Below are 22,786 nucleotides of genomic sequence, written 5' to 3' on the forward strand. Positions count from 1 at the left end.
CTCATGCTCTAGTCATCTCATGACTTGACCACTGCAATGTGCTCTATGTGGGGCTGCCCTTGAAGACCACCCAGAAGCTTCAGCTGGCCCAGAATGCAGTGACACAGGCAGTGATGGGCATGCCTCGGTATGCCCATGTAACACGTCTGCTTTATAAGCTGCACAGGTTGCCACTTTGCTTCCAGGTGCAATTCAAGGTGCTGGTCACTACCTATAAAGCTTTACATGGCATATGGCCTGGTTACTTGAGGGATTGCCTGTCTCCCATAGTATCTGCCTGATTGGTTCAATCTGGTAGGGTTGGTGTGCTCCAGATTCCATCAGTTAAACAATGCCATCTATCAGGACCCTGGAAGTGTGCCTTCTCTGGAGCAGCACCTGCCTTCTGGAATGAAGTTCCCCCCAAAATTCGAATGGCTCCCACCCTACTGGTATTTCAAAGGGCCTTAAAGACCTGGGTCTTCACCCAGGCCTTCGCAGAGGATGCTTTATGCCCCTTTTTTCCTTTCTCTTCCCTTCTGGGTTTTGTTTTGTTTCTTTGCCATCATTGTTCCTTTGTCTTGTCTTGCTCTCTATTTTTAAATGTTTTAACAATTGTAAACTGCCCAGAGTTACTGGGAATTGGGTGGCATATAAATTTAATAAATTATTATTAAAATTATTACTACATTGACAGAAAAAAAACTTTTTTCTCCTGTTTGTACATCCTCCAGGTCAGTCTGATGAAACTTCTGTGACACACAGCATTGCCACATTTTGTACTACAGTGGTTGACATTCACAAATAACTGATACAGGATTAATAATACCTTATTTTATATGGCTTTTTAAATATTTAAACATAATTTTTACAGCTATTTCCACCTTCCTTTCTGTTTTGTTAAAGTGAAGCTCCCATTTCTTACATTGGCTGGGTGGGTTGAGGCTCACAGGAATTCTGCTCTGGCAACAATTCAGGTTTCTTTGATTATCTGGTTCCTGGTTCAGGTGTTAAAATTGCAATTGTCGCATCTCCAAACTAGAAATTTGTAAGCACGTGACACTGAACTTTCTGAGGTTTTTCTGCAATTTGAGCTTTTTTTTAAATTGATGAACAGGTAACATAGTGTTTAGGTAGATGCTTGTATAAAGTAACTTACATATATTATTCCTGTACGTAGCATACATATCTTAAAATTAGAGAATAAAATGGGGGGGGGGTATCCATGAATTTTCCTTCAAAGGAAGGGAGCAAAGCAAAAGATTTTCATGAAACCTGCTTAGTGCAACAAATCCATCCAACAGTTACCAGATTCCTTGCTGTGATGTACAAGTATCACTCATCAACATTTTCAAAAACAAATGAAAATACAAGAAAGTATGATATGTCTGAAAACATACATTCAAGAAATGTAATATCTTTTGTGGAACCAATTCATACAATGGCCTTAAGGATTATGGAAAAACACAGAGATTTGTCACTGACCAGACTAATTACAATTAGCATGTAAGTGGCAGATAGGAAGGATTTTTAGAATAGATTTGATTAGAAAAGGATAAGAGAGGTTGGGAGGGAGATTTCCATTTTCCATATAGTAGCAAATATCTCTTTTTTTTCTCCAAATTATATTTCCTTTGAGAATTGCTCCATAAACAAAACAGCTGTTTACTCTGGTAATCAGAAAGAAAAGTCCTTTTCCTGTTGTTATTGTTGCATTTATTAAGCATTTAAGCTCTATAACTGTTTTTTTTTAAACTATGTAAATGTGAAAGAGTTCAAGTGAGGGCTACTATTACCAGAGTTTAAATTATGCATCTGCTTTTGTACTAATTTTTCAAGGATTTTCCCCTTCTTTAATGAATACATGAATTTTGTGCATTGAAGCATAGTGCTCAGCTTTTTGGATAGCAGGCTATGCAGGAAAAAGGAAGAGAGGTTTAACCACAAAAGCAGAAACTTCACATGGCAAGGCAGTTCCCCACTTTGTTTCATTTGTAAATGGTGCATATTGCCTTTTGTGGAACAAAACCTCCAGCTTAATTCATAATGGTAGCATTTTGTAGAGTCTTCACATAGCCCCCCTTTTTTGTTCAGCCCCAAATAATGGACATGAGAAGCAAAAGAAACCATAATTCGGACCCAGCCTTAAATCTTTTTTTCAATCGAGATTTGCTGAGCATAACATTTTCTGCTGGTGCTCTAAGCCCCTTTTCAGAATCGCTTTGGTTCCTGTTTCAGGACTAAACAGAGCAATTTCAGTAAATGACACTCCTTGTGAAACTTGATGCAACTGTTAGCCAGTGAAGTGAAATTGATTTCATAATATATATCAGACAGAGAACTTCAGGCCTGGGAAATACATGAAGACAGTGATGGAATCCCTGTCTTGGAATTTAGTGTGCATATATGCTTTTTGTTTGCTTGCTTGCTTGTTTTTCTCTTCTGTTTTTGGAATGAGGAAAGATAATGTGTGATTGAAATTCACAATGGCAACTTACTTTCATTTGATTCAGCTGCTGAAAACCCACCTAGCTTTGCTTAATCTTTTATACTGTATGCTTCAACCTTTGGCTTTAAGGCCACCCCCCCCTTTTTTTTTTCCTTTCAGCCAGTTCAGGGATTGGGTCCTACAAACATCGATGTCTAAAAATCAGGCTCCGGCTGTTTCTTTACTCTCCAATTCTGCTTTTGTTTCCATAGACCATTGTTTCCAATTTCATGCTATCAGAGGAGCTGCATGTTTGCTTGCGTGAAGTTGTCAGAAAGATAAAAGCCCAGGAGCAGGGTCACATTTAGAGGGATGGGCATGAAAAATTGGTAGAAAGTATCTTGGAGCCCACCCACCCACCAGAACATTTCTTGGAGAAATATAGAAATAGGGAAGAATAGTATTATGTTTATGTACTGCATATGTTATTATGAGTTAAAACACTGAAGAAAGTTTCTAGCAAAGATAGATTCCTTAACTTCTTGCCTGAATCTCTAATACTTAGGAACTTTTTTGAGATATCTTTATGACTGGGAGGCAAGTGATGCTTAATAATGTTGCATCTGTAACAGAAACATCTCTAATAGGAAAAATTATAGCCTGTAATATAAGGAAAGAGCAGCACAACCAGGAAAGCTGGCACTATGCTTTACATTTCAAGCTACTTTTTTGTCAGAAAAGTAATAATGTGATACATCATTTGAATAGCAGATAAAATTCAAATAAATGAAGCTAAAATCTGTTATTGAGAACCACCATAATGAAATGGTTAAGGTACTCAAATGGAACTGATGAGACCCAGGCTCATTTTTTTACTTGAACATGGAATTGGATGACTTTGACCCAAATACTATATCTCTCAACCCAACTTACTTCCCAAGGCTTTTTTTATGAGGGTAAAGTAAGGAAATAACTACCTGGTTAGACTACTGTAAAGCCCTGTATCTGGGGCTGCCCTTCAAAAGTATCTGGAAACCATGGTTGGTTCAAAATGCAGTGGCTCACACATTTTCTGGCTCCCACAGTTCAGAGCATATAACACTGGTTTTGCAGGCCCTGCATTGATTGGTTTCTGGGTCCAATTTAAGGTGCTGGTTTTGATCTATAAAGTTTGGCACCTGGATATCTGCAGGACCATCTACTGTGGCCAGTATCGGCCCGACTAGTTAGATCTACTAAGGAGAGAGAAGTACAAATCCCTCACTTAAATGAGATTTGGGAGGCTGAAGGAGCCAAAGTATGAAATAGGCTCCCTCTGGAGATTAGGCTGGTTTATTTTTTAAAAAAACTTCTGAAAACTGAGCTGTTTCAAAGAGTCTTCCCTGATTTGGTGTTGCCATCTTTTGTTTTTCTTCTTTTATGGTATTGCTGTGGTTTTTGCTTAATGTTTCTTGTTGTTATTGTTCTTACTTATAACTGTTGGATATTTAGATTGTACCATAAATGTTTTAGCTATATTATTATTTATTCTGTGTAAGCCACTGAGAGTCTTTTTTTATTGTAACTGGATAGAAATACAATAAATAAATCCCACCCACGTGCACCAACTGGAGTTCCCATTAGGAATAGAGGATATAAATGTAATAATGTTAAAAATAATAAAATAAAATGACCTCATATTGCAAATCAGAGCTGAAATAGAATTGCTGTTAGTATAGAAAACTTGATATATATTTCAGGCTCCTTTATGACTTATTCTTGAAAGAAGTAAGATGAAATTGTTAGGGAGCTACATGTTCAGATCAGCATTCATTGCTTGGGGGATTTTTTTCTTCAAGCTGGAGTCATAAACAGTTGCGCAGTTCAAATACCTTGAGAGTTCTCTCCAAAATGCAGGTATTGAGCATATGATTGTAATAGCTTATACACATATTAATGGACATGACATAATGGATGCACATGAAATTGTTAATTTGCAAAACATGATATAAGTTTGTATATTGTGTTTCATTCTGGTTTTATGAAAAGTTCTGTACAGCTATGTCCAAAAGCTGCAAGCAAGCAGGCAAATACTCTCGGAATGTATTTCTGAAGTCATGAGCTGAACTTAAAGGAAACCACCTTTAGAGGAGGTTCTCCAGCACTGGAAAAGGAAAGGAAATTGGCAGATCTGAGTTTTTTTGAAATGGCTTATCTTATTGCACATTCAAAAAGCAGTAAGGAGATCTATCTTTTGATAAACAAGAACAACACAAGGGTGCCTGAACCAACATTTGTGGGTATAGGAAATTGTGTATGTGTGTGTGTGTGTGTTCTGCAAGTGGAAAAACAGATATTTTTTGTTTGGATGAAAACTAGACAGGCATAGATTCTGTGGATCAAGCTACATTATGTTACATACATAGTAAGCAGTATTATGTTTATTTATTACCAATAGAGGCAAATATATATAGCTCAGGGTTGAACTGTAGAGTCCTTGGGGTTTGCAAGAAAAAAACCAAGCTCAGAGAACCCCTCCACAGTTTATTTATTAGTCTTAATAATTATACATCATGCAATGTTTACAGAAAGTTAAGTGATTCCCAGCCCACCCCCTTTCTTGCATATATACACACACCACACACTATACACTGCACATGCATACATATACCATATACTGTACGTATAGTATTATGTCTATCAGTATTACAGTGGTAGTGCTTTTACCATGTTTTATATCTTAATATAAATGCTCATTGGAAGGATCGATAATGAAGCTCAAGCTCAGATATTTTGGCCACCTAATGCGAAGAGAGATCTCTTTGGAGAAGACCCTGATGCTGGGAAAGATTGAAGGCAAAAGGAGAAGAGGACGGCAGAGGATGAGATGGTTAGATACCATCACTGAAGCAATGAGCATGAAACTGAGCAAACTCAGGGAGGCAGTGAAGGACAGGAAGGCCTGGCGCAATATGGTTCATGGGGTCACAAAGAGTCGGACACGACTTAACGACTAAACAACAACAACATATCTTAATAAATGATCCAGCTTGACTGAGGAATAAAACCTAAGCAGGGTAGAACTATTCTTTTAGGGAATTTTCCATTGGGAAAAAAATGAAATCATGCATAATGGCTCTTGTGCTACTAGTATAACATCTGTAAAGGTCTTTAGCAGTCACAAATTTTAAAGTAGCCATTTCAATACCATACTGTAGGGTTGCATAGCCTAATGGCCAGGATTTCTAGAAATTATTAAATAAGTCTAATGTTGAGAGAGGGAGAGCATTGGGTATTGGACTAGAAACTGAGGAGACCACAAGTTCTAATCCTGCTTTAAGTACGGAAGCCAGCTGGGTGACTTTGGGCTAGTCAATTTCTCTCAGTCCTAGAAAGAAGCCAGTGGCAAACCATTTCCAAAAATGTGGCCATAATGTGTATGTGAGTGTTTCGGTATATATGCAATATGTGTGTGTGTGTGTGTGTGTGTGTGTCAAGGCAGGAGTACCAGCCATGCCTGTTCTGATTTGTTGCTGGGTTGATACACACTTATAGAGAAACCTAGGCATTTGCCTAGAGAAACACAATGAGTGGGGACAAAGCAGCAAGTAGAAGTAGGCTATGGGTCTGCATGGCAGTCAGCTTCAGTGTGTACTGACTAAGGTGACCACTAGATGGAGCAAAGAGATCCAAAAACCCTCTCTTTGCTGCCATCTAGTGGTCACCCAGATTTGATAGCCTTATTACTGATGCAAATGCCTAGAACCATCCCCAAAAGATTATCATGAAGTGCCACTGCTGTTATTCCTCCCCAAGAGCTTGTTAATTGAAAACTGATTTTGTGATGGAAGGTACCATCTGAACATTTTGCCTTGTGGGTAACAGAGCTTGGCCTGTGTGTGTTGTACGTTCATGAATTCATTCATTTAAGGCTAGAAATATAATAGGACTACCATAATTGGGCTGCCAAATCCAGACGAAATCTTTGCTGCATATAGTAGATTGTCTGGATTTTACAGCCCTGATGTGGTAGCCCTAAATATAGCCATAGATAGATGTATATCTATCACTCTACACAAACTCTATAAAATAAAAATAGTTTATGTAATTGGAAATGACCCAAAGTATGACAATGGCATCAGGAGCCTGAAAAGATGGCCATTCTCTACTCATGACTGGCCCATAAAAATTAAGAATTTTCCCTTGACCTTGGCACCACTTCATTACTATTGCTATGTTACATTATATTGGGATGTCTTAACGATTCCCACTCTTAAAAATTGAACCAGTGGATTAATCTAGACTGCAGTTCAACATGCTTATGAATTTATCCATGTCACATTTAGAAACTTATTCTAAGTACTTACAAGATTCTAAAGCTATCTTGTAATATTGTTATACGGAAGCTGTCTAATTAGCACAAAGCCAACCTGAATTCACTAAGTCCTTGCAATTAAAACTCACAAATCAGTTGAACTTCCAAATGTCCCAAGACTTGACTAAATAATCTTAGAAAGATTTTCAATATGTGTGGCCTTTATCACCACTCCTTAGTCCTAATACAACATTGCCATATTTCACTATGATGTGGTACAGTGAAAGTGCAATACTATCAGATCTGGCATTTTTCATATAGCCAAGAGTTAGCCATGCTTTTTGTGTGATTTAAATTTTCCATTCATCAGCAAATGTCTAAATAGAGTAAGACTGCTCCATTTGAATTGTGTTTTTTTTTTCAGTCTCCAGCTTTGTAAATATTCCAAAAAACTATACTTTTGCATGTGTACTCCTGAGTTAGATTATGTAGGCTCTAAATTGCCTTCTCATCCTTTCATATTACAGGAAAGAAAATCCTCTTTTTTCCCTTTAAAATCAGTATTTGGTGCTGATCTTTTCGCGCAGGGGAAAAAAACCCGGTTTATCTTCTCTACTGTGGACTTCGTATTATTCAACATAGGAATAAGGACTGTGCAGATAGAGTCAGAATTCAAAAAGTTCAATAAATATTTTGAGCAAGAAAACAAAGAAACAAATAAGATCAGTTGATGTTTGAATATGTTTGTTAGTTACTGATACAGAAACACCATGTGAAGTAGAGACAGAAAATAGGAATGATTGGAAGTCTGCCAATATCTAATTAGTAACGGCTATATTTTTCCTTCATATATCTGTATTTTACAATACATATCTTTGCTAAGCCAAACTATTATTGTTAACCCTATTCTTTTCCCTGGTCTACATCCTATTTGAGAGAATATTGTGTCACACAAGCAAAGCAGGTGGCTTCTTAATGGGGCAAATAGTATAGGGACTGCCTTCTCTTCTCACAGTTGTCTGACTACAGTATAGTTTCCTTTGTCCTGTTCCTCAGGACTGTGGCGGAGCACTGTCAGTTTCCAAAGCTCACTGTTTCCTGTTAGTGTCATGATGTTAGCAGAATCTGTTCTCCCTCAGTATCTTCTTTTTTTTCCTGGCATTCACTTCCTTCTCCAGCAACTGACCCAAAATATTCTGGAAATCTCTCTCCTTTTTCCAACAATTGTTTTCTTATATTTTATTTTCTCTCTAACTCAATTTTCCGTTGATCAGTGCCAGAGCTATGGAATCTACTTTATTTTCCTCCTTCATTTTAATGGAAAAGCAAGGTTGACATAAGCCCAGCTGTTTACTCTCTATTTCACTAGTCCTTAACATCCACTAAAACCCCAATGTGCATTCCTTCCTTACTTTCTGGGACATTCTACTCCAAACATTTTAGGTTTTGATCCCCTGCTTATTGCTCAGTTTGCTTATTGAGATGTGTTATGCCAAACACTTTTGCTGATACAGTCTGCTGACAATAGTACAGGCAGTCCTCACTTAGCAACCACAACTGGGACCAGCCACTCAGTCGCTAAGTGCTATGGTCACTAAGCAGAAAATCACATGACCGCAACAGGCTTATGACCTTACTTCCCCTTTGCTCATTAAGTGAAGCGCTGTGGTCACTAAGCAAAAAATCACATGACCACAACTTACAATTTTACTTCTCCCTTCTCTATTAACTTGGCTTGTTACAAGCCGGTTACAAAGCACCTGAATGGTGATCACGTGACTGTGGGATGCTGCGACGGTGGTAAATACAAGGACTGTTCAGAAAGCTATTTTTTTTACACTGTAACGGTCGTTAAATGAGGCAATCAGCAAGGAAGGACTACCTGTATGCCATTCTCAGATGATCAACACACACACACAGAGTGAACACTGTATCATGCTTGTCAATTTTAGATACTGTATGCTTACATAGAAATTACTGGAAAAAATTCTCTACTGATATAAAGCTCTTCAACTTACAAATGCCAACCAGATTGGAAATCTCCACATTTTTTACATTTGTTCTTTCATTTACTAAGGAACTTGCTTTACTTTAGGATGGAGAGAGATCCATGTAACGGCTGGCATTTATATTTTCAGAAAAAGAGGTTCAATTATGATTTGGTTCTTCATCCCAGCACCTGGTGGAAAAAGAGAGCTGTCAGAGCATCTGGATGAGTTTGATTTGGATGTCTGCAAGCATATCCCCCAAATTATCTAACAACTCTAACTGAATGTAATTTTCACATCTTCATATCAACCATATTATTTCTTTTTCCCCTTTGCCTTTCATATTTTGGGCTTCATTTGCTATTTGACTTGATCAGCAGTCTTAAGTTGGAGTCTTGTGTGCTATTTGGTGATCTTTTGTCGCCATCATAAAGGCATTGCCCTAATATGGAATGTGTCTATATGTGCATGCATCTGGCAAACACAGCTGGATATAGAGATTCCAAATGTATGAATATAAGTGTTTAAAGGAATGTATAGATATATATACATTATCCATTCACATGCTGGAGTGAAACACTAGTGTAACACTAATGAACAGTATAAAATTTTACCATGAAAAATATAGACCTGCCCTTATAGGGAAAGAGGTGGTTGGAAGCTGTTAAGCCTACTTTCTCTTAATTCTCTTTTGTTTCATGGCGATCTTCATTTTGGTAATTAACTTAATTTGGGCCTTATACATTAATGCTTTGTTCTGATGGTCCAGTGCTTTTAGGAGGAGAAATTAAAGCCCATCTTAAAACCCACTATAGTACCTTTTGTCCTTTGCAGAAAGTAAATGCAAAAAAGAAAGTTTTAGAACCCTGACTCCTCACAAAGTGATGGGGTGGGGGCAAAGCTTTCTGTATGTTAAACAGTCTTGTGGACATCTGGCATGATTGGTTTTAATCTGCTAGCTAAAAAGTCAGGATTAAATCTTGCTTTACACCTCTTTGTACTGCAGTCAGTAAAGTGACAGAGCTGGCCTGAAACAATGACACTACTTATTCCACCCAATATGCCATGTGGTAGATCACCCCCTTTTTTTTTTTTTTTTTCAGTACCAGTTCTCCACGAAGACAATGAAGCATCTGGTGGGCTTTTCCTGTGTCCAAAGTGGGGGGTTTTTTTGGTCAGTAATTTCACTCAGCTGGTCTGCTTAGTCCTCCCCTGATGCTACTTTTTGAGACTGGGTGTGCCAAACCCAGTGGTAGGAGGTCAAGAGGCCAAAGTGATGAATTTTTATGTGCCTGTTCCTTGTGTTTCTGCTCAGTCATGATTCTTTACGTGCTGTGCTGCTTCTGAAAAGGAGCCACTGTGGGCAATTTGTCCTCCTGGCCTGGAGAGAATGGGGAAGCAGATGAGTTAAAACTGCATGTATAACTTTAAACAGAGGAACACACCAATGTGCTTTTACAGTGGGACATAATGCTTCTGTCAGTGCAGACTGTTGGAGGTACCCTGAGATCTGTGGTTCCTTGACATTTGAACAAGTGACAAATGCATTTAATAGTTCCTGAAAATATACCATAATCTACAGGAAAGAATAGCAGTTCAGGAGGCTATTGTTAAAAGATAGTACGGTAACACTGATATCATGAAGTGATTGTTTTAGTTGTTCTATTCAGTTCATGCTAAGAGGTCTGAATTTATTTTCCTTTCCTATTCTCATTAGTGAAATGATTTTACATTGTCATTGCGATTATAAAAATGACATATTTTGGTTAAATGGTGCTTCTCTGTATCAGATGTTTGGAAAATAATTCTGGGGTTGAAGTCTCATGCTTATATTACATTTATCCCAGTTTTTTGTAACAGTTACCTGGTGGATCAGAAATGAGTAGGACTCTAACAGACTTAACCCTTGTTGGCATATAAGTGTATATAGTCAAACAGATCATAATCTAGAAGTTATCTAGGAATTACAGATTGAGGAGAGGGAAGCAGCAAAGCATAATCTTCAGAAAAATTACATCTTTAATTTGAAGAGGTTATTTTGCTGAACTGTCTCAAAGATGAAACAGCCAGCTATGAATATTGACACAGGACCTATTTTGCATGTTATTTTAAAGAAAATGTCCTGTAAGTGCATATCAACTTCCATAATTACCATTACTGCGGCCACAGAGGAACAAACAGCAACCAGGCACCCTTCACTGAAGTTGGCTCCTTCCAACTAACAACTTCCACTGCAGAAATCATCAGAGGGAAAAGAACAGGGCCAGCAGACTCGTAAGACAGAGTCCAGCTCTGACTTACATGGCAAACCAGGGACTTAGGTGACAAACTAGGGTACCTTTTCAGCATCACTTTAGGCTATCTAACCCCCTTCTGCCTGGATCACATGACTGGCCAAATTGCTTCATATCTTCCTGAGCACCATTACCACCCAGGAGTGTGACCACTTTTGCTGTATGGTATTTGCTGTTGAAAACAGTGCTGCCTTTAGAACACTTTAGGGACCCAACCCTTACTTTAGTTTGAACATAGCTCATACTAAAAAGAAACAACTGTAGTAGTAGTGTTTTTCTTGCCTTCTCTCTTCACGTCTCTTTTAGTACTTTAAAGAAGAAACCACTAGAATTCACTATTTTAATTTTAAATGCCAGAGAGAGGCATGGAAGCTGGAGAAAGAGAGGTTGCTCCTATATTCACATATAACATGTTTTTAATGCAGTACCTCCCTGCTGAGGTAATATTCCCTTGCCCCACCTGAACTGATTAAGAGTTCTACTTATCCAAAATATCAACCTCCTGTTTTGGGGAGGGAATAGCATCACAACTGTAATCATACAACTAAATGTGATTACAAAATTAATCACACTTAGTTGGCTCAAAATTACTTATGTACATTATCTGCTTATTTTTATAGTTTTATTTTAGTATTCCAGATATACTGAGGATAAGCACAGTATTGACATCTTTAACTGCCCTTTGCAAAGTTGAAAAGCTCAGTGTAAACAATCAGAAAATCAAGGTATTAATCTAAACTCAAAAGATCACACCTGGCAGGAGAAATAGAATTGAACAGGTATATGTTTCTAAGGATCTTGGTATTTGTTTATGAGCCTTTTTGTCATGAACTGAGCACTTTAGATATTCTGGCAATTGTGCTCTTAAGAGAATGAATGCAATCCTTAAAATATTCTAGGCAAAGAGAGGCCATTTTGTACTAACAACTTGTAAATTATTTAAGGCTAAAGTTATCCCTCCCTTTCTCTACAATGTGCATTTAGCTGGTTTAAAAATGTAATAGAGATGCTATGCTTTCTGGCTTTCTCCCAAACAGCATTTTCTTTCTAGTTTTCAATCATGCTAAAAGACTCATTAGACAATGCATTTGGACATTGATTACCAAGTTGACCACAGTTCAGCCCCTATACCACAGGAGGTATTAAAAATAGCATCTCTTCAATAGTGTGCTTTTTAGTCATCATCTGTCATTCTCTCTAGTAACATTTAATGCTTTGCCCCCTGCAGTGTTATTTGGAAAATGCCATAATATCCTTGTGCAAAGTTTGCAACATATAATGTCCCATTATTGGCATATAATGTTCCATTATTCATTTTACAGACACCCTAACTCATTGAAGAATTTCAGGCAGGGAGCTTAAGTTCTATCTGTCTTATGAATAAACTGAGTTAGAATAGTTATTGGCTTCACACAGATTTGAACTCATCTGATAAGGTGATAAAATGGTGACTGGGCTGTAATACTTCAGACATTTGAAACCTCATGTAACAAAACATTCATACATGGCATGTAAGGGAAAAAACTAGTTAGATTCCTCTTTCCTAACATTTTATCTATGCAGATATTTTGCTGGTGGTGGGGTGTATGGTTGTTATTTACTCAGCAGTTTAAAGTAAAACAAACCAGATTCAAGTTTACTTTTCCACAAATGACAGTGTACAGTGTGCATTCAGACATAATGCTAAATCATAACTGGTGCAAAAATCTGGTTAATCTCTGAATTGAGTGCTTATCTTTTTTTTTCTGGCATTAATTAACAAAGGGAGATTGGAAATATTTATTTCAATTTTTAGCTTGTCCAGAAATAGATTTTTTGTGTTACTTAGGTTTTAAAGAAAGAAGTCAGGATGGTAAGCCAAGGTTTGAAGTTGTTTCCCTCAACTACTGTTCGCGGTAATAGTTTATCTGAATCTGAAAGTATAGAATAATTGCAGTAAGTTGAAAACAGAAGTGAAAACTTATGGTTTTCACATTAAAGGTGAACCACAGAATATTAGAAGGAGAAGGATGTATGTTTGATGCATGTAATATTATCCTACAGGTTAGCAGTAGGTACAAATTATACCACTACATACAACTCCATCAGCATATCCTTCAACATGCCCTGTGGCTATTCTCAAAGTAGAATTTTGAGTAGAAATTTTTATATAAAACTGGGTGAAGTCTTTGAGCATGTTTGCACAATATGACAAGCCAGGCACATTAGGTATCAGAAAACAGGGCTCTTTCTGCACAGTTGATCCTATCTCTGACCCACAAAATCTGGAAATAGAAGTCTTTGTTGCAGGGGTATTCACAGGGTATGGTCAAAAAAGTCAAAAGGATGGCCATAATGGTGCAGTTGAAGCTCCACCTATTTTCTAGGTTTATTGCAGGCAAAACTCCAACCACACAATTATGGCCACCCTCTTGACTTTTTTTTAACCATACCCTGAGGACACCTCTTGCTTTGTTGCTTACTGTTTTGCATGTCACCCCTTCACCCTCATGAATAAAACAAATGACATCATTGGCATTTAGAGTTGGGCAAGAGATAAATACTCATACCCCTTGCTTTTTGTAATTTCATTTTAGCTTATGCAAAATAAAACAGTGGTAGAATCTTGCAGCTATATAAAAAATCCTTTTCATAAACAATAAAACCATCACATTTAAAACCTTTTTTTTTAATGTGGGAAAGATTAATTTGTTTAGTTTTGTATTATTTTTGTAATCTGTGTTTTATTATTGAAACATTCATTCTCATTACTCATTCCACATTTATTTTGGATCAATATTTTTTCTTTATAGCAGCAACTGTAAAATTCAAACTCACACAAATTAGATGTTATAAATTGAATCAGAATGCTCATAACTTTCTCACTTTGTACTCATGCTGCTCCAAAATGCAGGGAGATACAATTGTTGGGAATTTTATTTTCAAAGCGGCAGAAGAAACATCAATGCATTGCTTCTTGTAAGTAGTAGCAAGTGTGCCAGCTCTCAGTTCAGCATAAAGTGGGCTCTTATCCAGTCATTTTCTTCTGTTTCCACATGTGAAAAAAGTGTAATTTCAGAGTAGAAAGGTAACTTAAAATGCAAATGTTCATATCTTCACTCATTTGTGTATTACTACTGTCCATAAATTGTTTTAAAGTAGCTCTACCTAAATTTGTCTTGTTTCCATATTATTCTTCTAATGTCCAGCTTTCTTGATAAATGCTTTTAATTTGTCACTGTGTTGGAGAATATTATTATTGTCACCTTCAAGTTAGAATGTTCAGCTTATCAAAATGTCACTTAAATATGTTAACTGCATATTGAAACCACTGTTGATAAAGCATGTGTACACTATGGTGCCTTTCCTCAGTTAAATTCTGATAAAGTTCATTTCTCAGTTTGAAACATGTGACAAAACATTTCCTTGAGGCAGCCATTTTGACTCATGTAAAACATAATGAAGTGTATGACACTCATCACTTCATAAAACCTTCACAAAACAAAAGACATTCCTTGTCTTTACATGCCTGTTTTTTTGTATAATTTACAATATTTATAGATATTCATAGAATCTTCTCCAGTGCAGAGTTGAAATCTTCTCAGGCAGGTGTTTGCTTATTAATCTCTCATTGTGTCCAAACCCCAGTAGGTGATTTTTGACATATCAGAAGCTTGAAGTCCTTTATGATAACCTGGGATAGAGCTTGCTCCATCAGTACATATTCCCCCACAGACAATTTTAAAAGATTTGCATTCATATAATTATCAGTAATATCAAAAAGGTCCATAGCTTTACACATCCCTAATTTCATTACAGAAAAACACATTCTCATTTATTTTACCCTCAATCAACAGATCTAACATGTTATTAAATGAGTATCCTCAACACTATCCATCATCTCTATCTAAATGGCAAATTGTTTCTTAGCTTTTAAATTAGTTAGTCATTTAGATCTCTGTTCTATCTGTGATTTGGCACAAAACAGTGTAATTAGACACAAGGATACTTAAAAGCTTTTTGGCACTAGACTCCCTTAATACAGATGCAACCATATCAATAAAAGCTGGAAGAATGAAACTTTTTCCAGTTGTCCGATGCATTTTGCACTGGGCAATTCTGAATGCAAATTGATAAGAAACAAGAAGTAATTCATATATTTATCTAGACTTGCATTTTTTCTTCATTTCATCTCTTTTTTGAATTAAAAAAAATAAAATTTGTTAGGTAAGTCTGAATAATTTGCTTCCGCATTTTTTCAGACTTTTTCTCATAAATAGTACACTATTGGATGTTAATCCAATAACAAAAACCACTTATGAAACCAAATAATTCCATCACATTTTCTTGATATAGGGTGAGTTTAACAGCACTAATGGAAGATTACCTTACTCGGGAACTTGTGGGTAACACTGTAAGACATATGTAAACTAGAAAACAAGAGAAGAAGAATGATGTACAAAAGGACAGCATCGTTTTAGGGAAAAGTATATGCTTCTTGTATTGAAACAACGATATCCTGATTCTTGTAATTATTAGTCTAGAAACAGCAAGATTTGTACACATCTAGAACGCTCAGTTGTTAGTACTAGCACTAACATTCAGTAAACTTTTTAAAATTTATTTTCAGTTTTATTTGTGTATATAAAATTAAGAATCATATATGCATATTGGAAGGCATATACAGTGCATTCGGAAAATATTCAGACCCCCCTCACTTTTTTCAATTTTGTTATGTTGCAGCCTGATAGTACAATCGTTCAAACTCATTTTTTTTCTCATTAATCTATACTCAGTACCCCATAATGACAGAGTAAAAACAGAATTTTAGAAATGTCTGTAAATTTATTAAAAAGGAAAAACTGAAATATCACATTGGCATAAGTATTCAGACCCTTTGCAACAACACTTGAAATTTAGCTCAGGTGCCTCCCATTTCTCTTGATTGTTGCTGAGTTATTTCTACACCTTGATTGGAGTCCACCTGTGGTAAATTAAATTGATTGGACATGATTTGGAAAGGCACACACTTCTCTATAGAAGGCCTCACAGCTGACAATGCATACTGTATCAGAGCAAAGGCCATTAGGTCAGAGGAACTGCCTGCAGAGCTCAGAGACAGGATTATTGCAAGGCACAGATCTGGGGAAGGCTACAAAAAAATTTCTGCTGCACTGAAGGTTCCCAAGAGCACAGTGGCCTCCATAATTCTCAAATTGAAGATGTTTGGCACAACCAGGACTCTTCCAAGAGCTGGTCACCTGCCCAAACTGAGCAATCGGGGGAGAAGAGCCTTAGTAAGAGTGGTGACCAAGAACCCAATGGTCACTCTGACTGAACTCCAGAGATCCTGTGTGGAGATGGGACAAAGTTCCAGAAGGACAACCATCACTGCAGCCCTCCACTGATCTGGGCTTTATGGCAGAGTGGCTAGATGGAAGCCTCTCCTCAGTGCAAAACACATGAAAGCCCACTTGGAGTTTGCAAAAAAGCACCTGAAGGACTCTCAGGCTATGAGGAACAAGATTCTCTGGTCTGATGAAACCAAGATTGAACTGTTTGGCCTCAATTCTAAACATTATGTCTGGAGGAAACCAGGCACCGCTCATCACCTGTCCAATACCATCCCAACAGAGAAGCATGGTGGTGGGAGGCATCATGCTGTGGGGGTGTTTTTCAGCAGCAGGGACTGGGAGACTGGTCAGGGTTGAGGGAAAGCTGAATGGAGCAAAGGACAGAGATATCCTCAATGAAAACCTGTTCCACAGTACTCAGGACCTCAGACTGGGCTGAAGGTTCACCTTCCAACATGACAACAATCCTAAGCACACAGCCAAGACAACACAGGAATGGCTTAGGGACAACTCTGTGAATGTCCTAGAGTGGCCCAGCCAGAGCCCTGACTTGAACCCTATTGAATATCTCTGGAGAAACCTGAAAATGGCTGTCCACCAATGGTCCCCATCCAACCTGATTGAGCTTGAGAGGATTTGCAAAAAAGAATGGCAGAAAATCCCCCAATCCAGGTGTGCAAAGCTTGTTGCGTCGTACCGAAAAAGACTCGAGGCTGTAATTGATGCCAAAGGTGCTTCAACAAAGTACTGAGTAAAGGGTCTGAATACTTATGCCAATGTGATATTTCAGTTTTTCCTTTTTAATAAATTTAAGGACATTTCTAAAATTCTGTTTTCACTTTGTCATTATGGGGTACTGAGTGTAGATTAATGAGAAAAAAATTTAATTTGAACGATTGTAGTATCAGGCTGCAACATAACAAAATTGAAAACAGTGAAGGGGGTCTGAATACTTTCTGAATGCACTGTATATAAACCAGTGTCAAAAACTCCTCAAACTGAACAAAAGGGAAGGGCAACCACTTTCACTTATTTAGTGTCCACAGCAATACTTGGAACAATCCTCAGGTCCCATGCTGTGCCCTAACGAAACCTATGTACAAGTTACTGAAATAAAGCAGTCTTGTACATATTTTCTGTTTTTAGCTTCCTTCACTTCTTTGAAATTCCCTTGTGATGAATTAGCATTTGTAAACTCCTCTTGATAAGGACCAATCTTCTTGTACTCTGTGAAGTGCAGTGCCCATTGATGTGCATTATACAGATATAATTCTTCATTTGAAATCTCAGAGCAGCTTACACATATTCCCAAGAGTCTCTGCCAGGCACTTATCATGTTCGCAACTGTTCCGCTTCAACAGTGATACAATATGGATAGCTCTTGGATCATCTCCTAGTTCATCATCTCTTGGTCTCAGAACCTGTACTGTTTTCTTGCCATGGTGGATTATTTATTTGTTTGTTTGTTTGCTAAAATAGTTCACATGCTCGTTTCTTGGGAAAAGGTTTTGTATGCTGGCTGTTTATTATTGAATATTTTGGAAAACAATTTCTACATTTCCCATTCCAAATAGGACTAAATGACTTGTACTTTAGTGAAATGTGACTCTTAAGTTTCTGTAGACTTTGCCAAAAGTGAACAGTTCAAAACTAATGTGAATAATACATGTGCTGTAATCTGTGATGGGATTTGGATATAACATAATTGGCTTATTACAGTTTTTCCTTTTTTAAAATAAGTGAGACACTGCCTTATTCTCATTGCCTCAAAGAGGCAGTTTTGTTCAGTGCTTCAGCCATTTTTTCATGTCTACCTCCCAAATACAACTATTTCACACGCTGTTTCCCTGTTTCCTCTTCAACATCACTTAGCTATTAAGCATATTCTGCCCTCATGAGATGTTTTAGGACTTGTTTCCTTATATTTCTTTTCCTTTTTCTTTTTTTTCTAACTTGAAGGTTAGGGTTTTCCATTCGCTTCAAATTTAAACTGTATTTAGTCTGTATTTAGTGCAGAGTTCTTCACGTTTCAGAAAAACATTTTTAACTGCATGTTCCTAACTGCTCATTCCTAACAAAGAGTATGTGGGTTTCCTACTCTCCTAACAAAGAATATCCAGCAGTTTATAGCTATGGTTCTATAATAATGTGTCTTCTTCTGAATTGTAGTTCTCTACTTGGTCATCCCAGTATTTTTCCCATGTTATGTAAAGCCCAAATCTCAGGTTTTTTACAAACTTTTTTTTCCTCTGTAAAGAAATTTTAGAAAGCAATCTTCTATAAGAAAGGGCAATTTTCTTCAATTAAGCAAGGAAGCCCCAGAATTTTATTCTGATTTTGTCTCATTTTTTTTAAGTACCTTTGATGAAAGTATATTTCATAAGAATGAAAAGGGCAGTGTATTTTCATAGCATTTCAATTTTCTCCCATTCTTAAACACCACCACTACCACCACAAAAAAAAAAATCCCTTCATAAGCAAGCAGGCTTTCCTTTAAAAAAAAAAAGCACAAGTTTCTGAAAGTTTCTGCTTGGGTGACTACGACTTCGTAGAAACTGAAAAGAGGTGGGCTGGGGAAAAGGAATGTTCCAGATTGTATAAGAAATGGACTTTTGCATAATCACTTTTTGTTTGTGAATAAGATAAGTGTTTGTCTCCATGCAATTGTAGCACCTTCTCTTTAGTGGTCAAGAGAGTATCAGATTTTTACACTTCCATATTTATGGTTATGGTTCCTTTGGAACAGACCTGAACTTGTAACAGCTATAAAGCAGATTGGGGGAGCTTTGGGCGGTGTGAAGAGGGGGGAATGTTCCCAAGCAGATGCCTTTAAAAGGCAGAAATCATGAATTTTTTGAATTGCAGCCACTCTAGGGGTGGCTACAATGTCTTTTTGACAGTGACAGTAACTCTGCCTTGTCCTTTCGAGCCGCTCTTCGGCCCATTCATTCCAGAAAGCTGCTTAAGCGCACTTAAGCGCATTAGCATTTGGATGCTTGGGGACCATATTGACCCTCATTTGGAAGGTTTAAATGAGTGAAAGATGGAGCGATTTGTTAGGGCTTTAGAAAACCAGCTTTAGAGAGCGGTGGGTTTTCCGCTTTGGTTTGTTCAGTTGCTTGTTCTAATCTGGTGCACTGTTTAAAGGCGACCAGACTGATTTGTGACACATGAGTCCAAAAGGCTATTTTGGGGGGCTTGACCTGATTAGCTAATTTGTGCTTTGAATTTCAATGGTTGGTATCTGAAGGAGAAGCTCTTTGGGAATGGCTTGTTGGTGGATGACCTCACAGTTAACGACATACAGACACAGATGGCAAAATGTTAATTACTTGTCAAAAGAGACAGAATGGGACCCAGATCAAATTGTGAAGATGAGTGGAAAAAGTGATTAGCTGTGGGTTAAACAGAAGAAAGTAAAAAAATAGGGGTTGCTCTCAAAGTCTTGGTGTGCCACCCTTTCTCTTGCTTCTCTGCTTGGCAAGGAATATTTGGAGTTAAAACAACTTCCTGTGCTTTCAGTAGCATTATTCTAATATTCATGGAGTGGTTGTGGAAAGAGAAATCTGGGCACAGTTCCTTTGAAAAAATTGCTATTTTAAAATAGTCTATCCAAATTTGTGGTGATTATTCTAACAGCACTATGGTTTCTAGGCAGAAAAAAAATCCTGAAGGGAATTTTGAAGGGAAGAAGAGTTTTAGTCAGATTGTCACGTTGATACTTTGTAAAGCAAAATAAAAAAATAATAGAAGTGAAATATTTTTATTTATATTTTTATTTATATATCAAATTTGTCACCACCCATCTAATTAGAAAGCGACTCTGGGCAGTTTACAGAAAAGATAAATATTAATTAAAAATACAATGTAACAATTAGTCCTAAATAAATAATAATATCTTCCAAGAATTGATGGCAGCTAAAAATTATTAGGCTTATTATTAGGAAAATCATATCTTTCTTTGTCTCTGATTCTCGATGTATTAGCAAGGTAAGAAAGTCAGTTGCTCTGGCACAATTCTACTCGTATAAAGAGAAATAAGTTTTTGAGGATATTGTCTAACCCATAAAGGAAGAATCAAAATTAAATGGATTATACGTAGAAAATCCCAGGATCAAATTTTAGTATCTCCAGAAAGAAGGAGTAGATGAAAGGGATCTTAGAAGACCATTGCCAGTCAGAGGAGAAAGCACTCTGAGCTGGATAGTTTAACAGGAATCAAGCAGCTTCTTGTTTCTCGTAGGATTATTAGGAAAAAGAGTAAAATAAGTAATTTACTCCTTATCAGAACAAAGTTTATTAAGCATTATCTCAAAGTGCTTCTTGAAGTCAAATTTACAAATTTTTAGGTAACTCCACCATTCAAATCCTAGAAGAGTCCAATAAAACCTCAAGACAATATCAAATGTTAACATGTCTAAGTTTCCAGGGCAACTGGAGTTTTTGAATGGAGCTGCAAGAAAAGTTGAAAGCTGTGCCCTTTTTTCCAATGTGTGGATCCTGCTATCAGATTAACATGGCATACTGCTCCAGGGTTCTGCTAGTACTTCAAAAAGAGATACCAAGCCTCTGCCTTATGGATCTGTTTCTCTTTTTGGAAACAACACAAAACATTGGGAAATATTTTGTATCCCCAAAAAAGGAGAGTCCTCATATAAACATCCCAGTGTTTTAATTTAATTTTTAAGAAAAAAACAATTGAAGTAGATGAATTCAGTGGTGGGGCTTAGCAATTTTATACTACCCATAACAAATCCTTAAATTTTCCAACTGCTGTCCAATTTTAAGGAAGAACAAAATAAACTAAAGAAAGTAACTCTTTATCTTAATAATTCAGCTGAAGTATATGTTTGTATATTTATGTTTACATTTTTTAACTAAAGATTTTTAATGTCTTCAATAATCTTTGTAAAATGTTTTTAACAAGCTTATTAATTTCTCCCCTACCTCATATGCTTTTTTTTTTAAACAGACACTTTGTGCAAAGGCTACAATGCAAACTATCCGGGCTGCTGACACTAATGAAGTAGTCAAACTAATATTCCGCGAATCTGATAATGACCGAAAGGTATGTAACCAAATGCAATCTTTGTCACTGAAGAGAATGCAAACATAACTAAGTAATCCACCCCTTTCTTTGCTTATGTGGAGGTGATTTAATTCAAAATACACACTTACAGAAATGTGCATTCAGTTGTGACCGCAATGAGTTACGTGAGATCTACACTTGTACTGAGATTATAATTGCACTTACCCCAGCCTCTAATAGCCACATATGTTGAGTCTACCACGGTAAACTTTCAAGAAGTCTGCAACTGTTCCTTTGAATAGGTAGAATGATATGTGCCAATGAGAAAAGCAAGGTTTTCATAGGTGTTGGGGAGGAAAGCGAAGGTGTGCCTTAAGCTACCTAAAACCCAAGGCAAACAAAGAAGAAAACTTCATGTGCCAGTTCTCAGTGACAGAGCACAACTTAATAACTGCCTTCTGTGTCTATCAGAAAATAGACTGCAAGGAAAACTATATACATTTTTTTAAAAAAGAAAGAAAATCCCACTTGGGGAACAATATAATTTCTGAAGACAAATATCATTCAGAGAAAATATGTCACTTGTTCATCCTGTGTGCAGTGCTCCCATTTCATTGCTGTACAATTAAAGTAACATGTATATTAATCTCCCCTACCACCACTCCCACAGAAGCTTGGTTTCTAACCAAGTGAATGTGATTTCTTAAAAGTAATGAAAAAGAGATGGAAAGCCTCTGTCTTATGGATCTGTTTCTCTTCTTGGAAACAAAATGAAACATTGGAAAATATTTTGTATCCCCAGAAAAGGATAGTCCTCATATAAACATCACAGCATTCTAATTTAACAAAAATTTCACTTATGAGGCCTAGGTCTTTCTGAGCTGATCATAAATCTGTATTTTGGCTGTACTGTTGTAAGTCCTGATGTAATTCCTGATGAAGATGATTCACATATTTGACATTATACATGTATGTCATTTTATACATGCATACCATACATGTCCATGCAGAAATTCTGCTTTGGGGAGATGGGTTTGACCATAGCTTGGATATTTGCCTAAGACTTGCAAGTCTCCTGCAATTTGTGCAGCAGGAATGAGATTGACCTGTATCTGCCCAAGAACCACTTTTTAAATCAGTTTTCTTAATTCAGATATAACATATTTAAAAATATTTGCAATCCTCTTTTATGGAAGCCTCATAAATGTCAGTCTCCTAGATTACATTTTAACTTCGTATCCAACTAGCAGTGTGTGATATTAATACACTATTTCTACATTAACAAAGCTATGCCAGCAAATCTGGAGAACAGTGCAGGGACCAACAGATTGGAAAAGATCAAAAGAGACCAGAAAATTCATTGTTAAGCGGTGCAGTTGTTAAGTGAGGCATTACGTGACCACGCCTGATTTTGCAACATTTTTTGCAGTGATCATTAAGC

General features: G+C 37.0%; 1 protein-coding gene and 1 long non-coding RNA gene across 3 annotated transcripts in view; one reads left to right on the top strand and one right to left on the bottom strand.

The window, feature by feature from the left end:
• INPP5A (inositol polyphosphate-5-phosphatase A) overlaps positions 1-22,786 on the top strand; it is a 323,622-nt gene that overhangs the window by 238,611 nt on the left and 62,225 nt on the right. For both annotated transcript variants that reach the window (XM_088132558.1, XM_088132559.1), the window contains exon 10: positions 21,289-21,384. In XM_088132558.1, coding sequence (XP_087988684.1) covers positions 21,289-21,384 — 96 coding nt within the window. The remainder of the gene's footprint in view (positions 1-21,288; positions 21,385-22,786) is intronic.
• On the bottom strand, positions 13,771-21,638 carry LOC112541831 (uncharacterized). The gene is made up of 3 exons (XR_003085767.2): positions 21,571-21,638; positions 15,350-15,392; positions 13,771-14,656 (listed from the first exon to the last, which is right to left on the bottom strand). It is a non-coding gene; the product is annotated as an uncharacterized LOC112541831 (long non-coding RNA).

Source organism: Python bivittatus, unplaced genomic scaffold (genome assembly GCF_059951505.1).
Source record: "Python bivittatus isolate LINGU-HERP-01145 unplaced genomic scaffold, Pbiv_v1 ctg000980_np1212, whole genome shotgun sequence".
NCBI lineage: Eukaryota > Metazoa > Chordata > Lepidosauria > Squamata > Pythonidae > Python > Python bivittatus.